Below are 9171 nucleotides of genomic sequence, written 5' to 3'. Positions count from 1 at the left end.
AAAAAAAAAAAGTGTAAAAAAAAAAAAAAAAAAATATAAATATCAAAAATAAGGAAATGCTATAAAAAAATGTTGTTATATTAATATATATATATATATATAAAATTATATTATTAAATTGAAACAATAAAAAGAAAAAAAAAAAAAAAGAAAAAAAGTTATATAAAAACGTTTATAACTAAAAAGATATTACAACAATATCCAATAAATTTTTAAATTAAAACAAAAAAAAAAAAAAAAGCAATCTGTGTACAAAAAATTTTGAATAACAAATTAATTTTCTTAATTCTCTAAAAAGATTAGTAAAGTGTTAAGAATACGGGTTTGGATATATTTTATTTAATAACCCTTTGTTATCTGGCCATATTTTCTTTTCATCAGCATGTTGTATAAAATGTTTTCTATAAGTTTTATACTTTTCTTTTTTTATTTTTTTTTTTGTTAATTTATCGATGTAAGAATATCTCCTTCTTAAATATAGTGGGTCAATAAATCTATTTCTTATTAGTAATGTTTTCTTTATATTTTCATTCTCATTAATTAATTTATAAAAAAGATGTTTTGATTGTTCTTTTTCTTCTATTTCTTTCTTATTTTCTATAGGTTCTTCTAAACCCAGATTAACATTACAATTTAAGTAATAAATTTTATCTTCTTTTTCTTTTTCATTTTCTTTTTTTTCTCTACAAATGATTTTTTTGAATTGTATATCATTTTTTGTTTTTGTGAAAATTATCCTTTTATAATTTTCATCATTAATTAACTTATTTTTATCCTTTGTATTTGCTAAATTATGTAATTTATTTTCTTTTAAATTTTCATCTGTTGAAATATTTGAATGATCTAAATTCTGTTTATTTTTAAATTTATTTATATTTTCATTATTAAAATTAAACCAGTTAAATCTTTCATTCGGTATATTTAATTCTGATATATTAAATGACAGATTATGTGAATATTTATCATAAGGAAAAATAGTTAAATATAATGCATAAAAGTCTTTTAAGCTTTGATTTTCTAAAAATAATTCTTTTGATATTTTTGATAAAAAATTATCAATTAAAACTTTATTTTCAATAATTAAATTGATACATTTTTGCAGTTTAATTAAACTATCGTCAATATCTTTTTTTTTAAAACGAACAGTTTGCATTCTTAAATACTCTTTTAAATTAAAATCTAGATGCAAATATTTAGAAGGAAAATAATAATTTTGCATACTTTTTCCAATAAGCGGTTTTAACCAATTTTTTTCACCTGGCAAATTTTCAACATAACCAAAAATTTTTTTTTTACTTGATTCAATTCCTTTCAAATTATAAGTTTTAATATCTGTTATATTTTTTATTTGACTTATTAGTATTTTTGGTTTACTCATTTTAAAAAAAAAAAAAAAAAATAAGAAAAGAAGAAGAATTTAAAAATCACAAAAAAAAAAAAAAATAATAAAAATAACAGTAACAATATTATAATGATACTACTAAAAATAAATACGATAAAAAAAATATATATTTCAATTCATTTTTTACATAAGATGTTTGCAATTAAAAAAAAAAAAAAAATCTTTAAATCAACGTGCTAAACTAAATTCATACGTAAAATATGAAATATTTTAAATAAAAAAAAAATTATGCACATGTATTTTTTAAAAATACAATAAAAAAAAAAAAAATTCCTTGAAATAGAAATAATAAAACAACTTTTATATTGTAGTTTAGTTTTATTAATTTATATTTTATTTTATCCTATTTTTTTTTAATTAATTCATTTTATATATTAATTATAATTCCATGTAATTCATATATCATTATTTTTAACTGCACATTCTTACTTATGTGTTTACCATTTCATTTCTATTTTTGTTTAGTTTTATATTTTTCATTTCATTTGTTTTCTTTTTATTTATTTATTTTTCTGTCATTTTATTATTTCTTTGTTTTTTTTCTTTTTTTAAGATATAAATTCTAATCAAATTATATTTTTTAATTTTTATACTACTATTTCACCTTTTCATTATATTACTTTTCATTTACTTTTTTTAATATTTATATTTTTTGTTACTATATAATTTTACATTTTTTTAATTATCCTTTTTTATATCTATATCTTTTAGTTTTTTCTCATAAATATTCACATTGTCTTTTATTTTATTTTTTATTTTTTTTTCTGCATATAATAAATTATCATATTCTTTGTTGTATGTTTTTATGCATAAATTAATTCCTTTTTTGACTCTTAATACATCTTCCTTTTTTATATTATTTTCATTTATAAATGATGTTAACTGTTCATTTACCTTATCTAAATCTATATCAATATTTTCTATTTCCTTTTTTAAAAGAATATTTTTATTTTTAACATTTTCAAAATATTCGTCTACTTTTATATCTTCAGATAATATTTTTAACTCCTTCTCAATTTCATTTATTTTTTCTTTTGAATTTTGAGAAAATAGTTTCAAATTTTTAATATATATATCACTTTCATTGTAAATTAATTCTAAATTTTTGTGCATAATAAAATCCTTTGAATAAAATTTTAAGTCTTTTTCAAGGTTTTCTCTAAAAAAGAATAATATATGTGTTAATATTTTCAATAATTAGGAGAATTTATGTAATTTTTTTTTTTATTAAAAATACCTTTTTATTTCTAAATTTTTTATATCTTCTATTATTGAACAGTTCTGATCATTATATATATTTAAATCATTTTTTATTTCTTTATCACATATTTCTAGCTCATTTATTTTTTTTTTTAATAATTTTATTTTATTTATATTTTCTTTTATTCTATCGATGTAATATTTTTTATAATTCTGAAGTACATTCATGTGAATTTCATTAATATTTTTAATATGATCATTATATAAATTTTTTAAATATATGATCTCATTTCTTTCCATTATACTATAATTTTCCAGCATATCAACCATTTCTTCTTTTTTATCATTTTCAAATTCATTTAAATATTTTGTAAATAATTCCTCTATTTTTCTTATTTTCTGAAATAATTTAATAAATCTATATATATACTATGACAATTTTATTATTTTATTTTTTTTTTTTATTTTCTCAATTGATCATTTGTCGTTTTAATAAAAACACTAAATTCTCAAGCTACATATGATACTTATTCTAATAAAATTACTATTATATTTCATTATACTGATTTAAATATGACTTTTTTTTTTTTTTTTTTTTTTTTTTTTTTTTTTTTACTCTATTTTTATTTTAGAATCTATATATACTAACATATATTTATAATTTACATAATGTTTTTAATTTATTACTAAATTAGAGGATATATTTAATTCATTTATTTCATCAAAATTTTTGTTTTTTTCGTAATCCAAATCAATTCTTTGTTTTTCTATGTAACTCATTAAATTATTCATTGTTTCTTCATGTCTCTTATCTATTAATGTTTTAAGTTCCTCTTTTTCTTTTTTTAATTTTTTCAACTCTTCTGAGTTTTGAAAATTATAAAATATAGATTTTTTTCTTATTATGCTTTTTTCTTCTTTTACTTTTTCATTACATTTTTCACAATCTTTATTAATAGAATCTACTTTATTTTTTATCTCATTGTATTCTTTTTTAAAATTGTCTAACTCATTATTTTTTTCATCCTTTAAAAAATAATTGAAAATAAATAATTTACAAATGTAAGAATATATGTATATATATTTTTCTTTTTTTTTTTTTGTTATGACTAACTAGTCTTTTTTCTAAAAGACGTTTTTTTTGAATTGTTCTAGTTAATTCCTCTTTTTTATTTTTTATTAAATTTTCTATTTCTCCATTTGATAATTTTTTCAATTTATTAACCTTACTTTTAACTAATTTATTTTTATTTAGTTTATTTTTATTCATTTATTAAAATTTTTACTTTTAAATAAACTACTTCTTTTTTTATTTTTTATATTTAAAATATTTTATTTCTTTTTATTATTATTATATTTTATGTTCAATTTACTCAATAGTATATCATTTAATTAAGCATTGTAACGATTTAAGATTTATTAAATTTTCTTTTTTTATTTATAATATTTATTTTAAATAGTAATATTGATAAATGAATATAAAAATATGTGTAATTTTATTATTAGAGTATTAAAGAATAAAATAAATAATCGCACACATACAGTATGTCTATCAAAAAAAAAAAAAAAAAAAAAAAAAAAAAACGAAAAAAAAAAGTTAATTGTATTTTACCATTTTAAATTAGTTTCAAAATTTTATTATATTAATTTAAAAAATTAACAGCATGTGCATATATTAAAGCAATTTCATTTTAATTTTTTAGTGTATTTTAATTTAATTATTAATTAAATCTTTCTAAATGAAATCTTATGTAAAATACTTTTAACATTTCACAAATTTTTTAAATATAAGCAGAAATAATTGTAGTATATAATGTTTTTTGCCATTTGAAGCATGTTATAGAGTAGATAAAAATAAATTAAAAAACTGGAATTTTTTTTTTTCAATTTATATATATATATATATATATTTAAAAAAAAAATTTTTATATTTCTTATTTTAAAAAAATAAAGCATATTCTAATGTATAGTTTATGTAAATGTAACTTTTTTAAAAAATAAAAGTATATTTAGAATTAAAAGAAAAAGAAAATGAGTCAATTTTATGATAAGCTTGAACGTTATGAACCTGATGAAAAAACGAAAAACTTATGCACAAATTATATTTACTTTCTATTATTTTACAATTCTTATGTTTTAATATTATATATATATACCTTCTTTGCAACCTCTATATCTTTCTATGGGTATTTACAATTTATATAGTTTATTAAATCTATGTTTCTTTTATTTTATATGTATTTAATTACATTTGTTTTTTATAAAATTTTTTTTGCAGATGGTTATTTTTTATGAATCTATATTTTTGTGTATTTCCTGTATTTTCATTTATGAGTAAAAAAAAAAAAAAAAAAAAAATGTAGAATAACTCTTTATAATCATAAATAAAAAAGTTCAAAAAATAAATAAAAAATTTTAAAAAGATAACTTTATTTTATTTTACAAATTGTTTACATTGTTAAAATAACTTTTTCATTTTTATATGATTAGGAAACTCATATATACCTATACTTTTGGTAAAATAGAAAAAGTGATAAATCTTTTTAATACATTACTATTAGTTTATATTTATTTTAATTTTTAGAGATTTTATAATTGGATGCTATTAGTTTCTAGTATTATTTCTATTATCATTCTATTCGAAGGGTAACATTTAAAAGAATTTTTTATATATGAAAAAATTTTAGTATATCAACTACTTGTATAAATATATATATATATATATTTTTTCTTGATAGGATATTTTTATATAAAAAATTAGAATTTTATTTAATAATTATATATTCCTTTTTAACAACATTTAATTCATTATTATGTTGGAATGTTACTCAAGTAAAAATTATAAAAAAAAATTATAAAAAAAAAAAAAAACACATATTAAAAATAAAATATATTTATATGTATAAAATATTTATTATATAGAGAATATTTGAAGGAAAAAAAACAGTCAATGATATCTTAGAAACTTTAAGTAATCCTATATTAAACAATGGAAAATCATTTATAATAAAGTTTTTATATATATAATTTAATCTTATTTATATTATTACATATATGTAGGATCTAAGAGTGTTACAAAAAATGAATATATTAATTCAAGTGTTAAAAAAGAAGAAAAACAGAAAAAATTTATAGGAAAAGGAAGGACTATAAAGGACTCTAATTATGTTAAAGTATAAAAAAAAACTTTTTTTTTTTTTTTCTTTTTTTTCAAGTTGAAATGTGAAAAAAAAAATTTTGCTTTACAATTAATAATTTGTTAAATGAAATAATTTTTTTATGAAATTACTAGTTTGTTTTATTAAATAATATTTTCATGTATTTTTAATGTTTAAATTTAAATAATTTTTTTCTATTTAAATATTAAATAGAAGCATATTTTTTGTAAAATTATTAATCTGTTTAAAACATTTATACATAAAAAGTAAAATTACTAAAAAAGAATACTTATACAAATAAGTATATATATTCTCTATATCTTTATTTCTTTTTCTTTTTCTTTATTTTTTTTTTTTTTTTTTTTTTTTTTTTTTTTTTTTTTTTTTTTTTTTTTTTGTATTTTTCATTTTATCCATTTTTCTTCAATTTTATCTAAATTGTTTTCTTTTATTGAATTTCGTATTTCTAACATTAATTGATTCATATAATTTACATTGTGTATAGTTAATAAGGTTCCTAATAAATTGTCGTTAATTTTATAGAGAAAATGCAAATAAGCTCTTGAATAGTTTAAACATGTATAACAATCACAATCTTTCTCTAAAGGGTTATTATCTAATTTAAACATATTTAGTTTTATTTTTACATACTCATTTTTTATATACCTACCTAAACTTTTTTCTATATCTTTAATATTTTGAACTTTACACAAAAAGTATCCATGTCTTGCCAATCTTGAAGGAATTACACAATCAAATGTGTCTATTCCCCTTTTTACACCATAAAAAATATCTCTAATTTGACCAATTCCTAATAAATGAATTGGTTTCTTTTTTGTTATAAAGTTCATTGTGGTTTCTATTACACTATACATCATTTCTTTGTTTTTACCTAAACATCCACCTATGCATAAACCAAAAAAAGGTAAGCTGCATACAAAATCACAGCTTTTTTTTCTAAGATCTGTGTATATTCCTCCTTGTATTATTCCATATAATGCCTGTTTATTTTTTTCTCTTTCTACCCATTTTTCATTTATTTTATATCTTTTATTATATATATCATTTAAGTATTCATGATAATTTTCCATATTGTTCGCTTTATAAAATTCCAAGAGGCATCTCAAATACCATCTATGTGATCTATGCATTGAACGTTCTGTATATTCTCTATCTACATGATAAGGTGTACATTCATCTAAAACTAAAATAAAATCGCTACCTAACAAATATTGGGATTGAATAGAGGTTTCTGGGGATAGTAAATCTATAGAACCATCATAATATGATCTATAAATTACTCCTCTTTCATTTATTTTTAAAATAATTTCGTTATTCATATGATTTGTTTTACTATTATTACTTTTTTTTTTTTCATCATTTTTTATGTTAATTTCATCTTTTAATGTATTATCTTTTATTGTATTATCTTCTGTTGTATTATCTTTTATTGTATTATCTTTTGTTGTTATATTTTTTACCATGTCAAAGTTTTTGTTACTACTTCTTTTTATCTCATTTGAGACTGACCCAAAGGACATGCTAAAAATTTGATATCCACCTGAATCAGTCAGAATAGGATTTTTCCAATTCATAAATTTATGCAATCCTCCTAACTGAAAAATAACATGAGGTTTTGGTTGAATTAACAAATGAAAAGTATTTGATAAAATAATTTGAGTTTTGGAATTTTTTAAAAAATCAATAGGTGTAGATTTAATGCAAGCTTTCGTTGCACAAAATAAAAAATTTGGTGTTTCTATAATACCTCTTGGTGTTTTTATTATTCCTACTCGACTTTTATTGTTTTCTTTTTTATTTTCTTTCAAAATAGTGAAATCAAAAAAAGGATAATTAAAACAATTATCTTTTAATACGATGCATTTTCTCTTCATTTTTTCATTTATATTATTATAATAATATTTTTTAATTTCATTTAGATTATTTTTTTTTCTATAAGTTAAATATCTTTTTGTAGCATAAATATTTCGTGTAATACCTTTCATAAACATAAACAAAAATTTTTCATTTTTTCTTTTATTTCTTTTAATTTTTCCTTTTGCTATTTTTATTTTATTTATTTTCTTTAATCCATTTTTCACACTTTTTTTATTATTCTTAGTTGATATTAATAAGTTCTTCTTTAATTTTCCTTCATATTTTACAGCTATATTTTTAGTATTTAGGATAAAAAAAATATTAAAAAAAAAAAATATGATAGAAAAGGAGAATTTTAATTTTCTCATATAAAAAATTAATTTTTGCTTTGAATTATAAATAAATACATATTTTCATATATATGTATTCATTAATAATCAGACCATGTTAAAAATAACATAAATTTTATTTTTAAAACAAATTTTTACTTGAATTAATAATGTATACTGGATATTTGGAGATAAAACTTTTTTACTTTCTTACATAAAACTTAAAAATATTTTCTTCTTTTTATATTTTTTTTTATGAAAAAGTAATATTATTCAAAATAAATAATTTCAAATTAATGAAAGTAACAATAATATAATTAAAAGCTACTACAATAAAAATAATAATAGTTAAATTAACAAAATTAATTACTTATTTTTATTTTTCAAAACATTTAATGCTTCTTCTTTAGTACTTAAAAAAAACATATTTCCTCTTTTTAAGTAAACTTCTCTATTATTTTTAAGGTAATTTAATTCGTGTATACTTACATCGTTTATATTCTTGTAGTTTAGTTTTGTAATTAAATCTGATTCTTTTGATAATGATTTGTTATCTATCATTATATACAATACAATTTTTTTTGTAGAAAAATTTAATAAGATAAAAAATTATAAAATGTAACAAAAAAAATTAAATAACATAATAAAAAAAAAAATTAAATAACATAATAAAAAAAAAAAAATTAAATAACATAATAAAAAAAAAAAATTAAACAGTGTACTAAGAAAAAAATCAAAATAATAATATAAAATAGGGCTGATAAAATATAAAAAATATTTTACCTTTTCATATAATTTAGTTTTTTAAATATTAAGATCTTTATAACCGAATATTTTATATAATATAATTTTATACTTAAAATTTTTATGTCTAAATAAAAAATTCATAATTTAAAATTTTTTTTTTTTTTTTTTTTTTTTTTGCAATTATAAATGTAAATTTTAGTATATAAATTTTTTTTTTAAATTATATTTTTATTAACATATTTAGATGCATTATTTAATAACATTAATATAATTTTAATATATATAACGTCATTAATATTTACATTTATCTTTATGTTAATTTTCCTTAATCATATGTAATCTTTACTAATATGAAAACATTTTTATTTTTAAAATGAGTAATACTATGTTTAATATATGATAAAATTATAAATTTTAGTATTTTCTTTATATTTAATTTTTTTTTTTTTTATATAAT

General features: G+C 16.5%; 5 protein-coding genes across 5 annotated transcripts; 1 reads left to right on the top strand and 4 right to left on the bottom strand.

Moving 5' to 3' along the window:
- Positions 1-310: 310 nt before the first annotated feature.
- On the bottom strand, positions 311-1378 carry PGAL8A_00463200 (conserved Plasmodium protein, unknown function; the record flags this gene model as incomplete). The annotated part of the gene is made up of 1 exon (XM_028673398.1): positions 311-1378. One exon carries the CDS (start codon positions 1376-1378, stop codon positions 311-313), a length of 1068 nt encoding a protein of 355 aa, XP_028529855.1.
- Positions 1379-2080: 702 nt separating this feature from the next.
- PGAL8A_00463100 (GAS8-like protein, putative) lies at positions 2081-3872 on the bottom strand (the record flags this gene model as incomplete). Its single annotated transcript, XM_028673397.1, has 4 exons — positions 2081-2561; positions 2640-3001; positions 3290-3628; positions 3717-3872. 4 exons carry the CDS (start codon positions 3870-3872, stop codon positions 2081-2083), a joined length of 1338 nt encoding a protein of 445 aa, XP_028529854.1.
- A 761-nt stretch (positions 3873-4633) lies between these two features.
- PGAL8A_00463000 (conserved Plasmodium protein, unknown function) lies at positions 4634-5781 on the top strand (the record flags this gene model as incomplete). Its single annotated transcript, XM_028673396.1, has 7 exons — positions 4634-4788; positions 4881-4936; positions 5093-5118; positions 5187-5248; positions 5341-5434; positions 5525-5573; positions 5663-5781. 7 exons carry the CDS (start codon positions 4634-4636, stop codon positions 5779-5781), a joined length of 561 nt encoding a protein of 186 aa, XP_028529853.1.
- A 383-nt stretch (positions 5782-6164) lies between these two features.
- On the bottom strand, positions 6165-8006 carry PGAL8A_00462900 (queuine tRNA-ribosyltransferase, putative; the record flags this gene model as incomplete). The annotated part of the gene is made up of 1 exon (XM_028673395.1): positions 6165-8006. One exon carries the CDS (start codon positions 8004-8006, stop codon positions 6165-6167), a length of 1842 nt encoding a protein of 613 aa, XP_028529852.1.
- A 327-nt stretch (positions 8007-8333) lies between these two features.
- Positions 8334-8528, bottom strand: PGAL8A_00462800 (conserved Plasmodium protein, unknown function; the record flags this gene model as incomplete). Its single annotated transcript, XM_028673394.1, has 1 exon — positions 8334-8528. One exon carries the CDS (start codon positions 8526-8528, stop codon positions 8334-8336), a length of 195 nt encoding a protein of 64 aa, XP_028529851.1.
- Positions 8529-9171: the final 643 nt, after the last annotated feature.

The sequence above is a fragment of the Plasmodium gallinaceum genome, assembly GCF_900005855.1.
Source record: "Plasmodium gallinaceum strain 8A genome assembly, contig: PGAL8A_v1_130, whole genome shotgun sequence".
Classification (NCBI taxonomy): domain Eukaryota; phylum Apicomplexa; class Aconoidasida; order Haemosporida; family Plasmodiidae; genus Plasmodium; species Plasmodium gallinaceum.
Note: the sequence above shows the minus strand (reverse complement) of the source record. Positions and strands in the feature narration are given on the sequence as shown.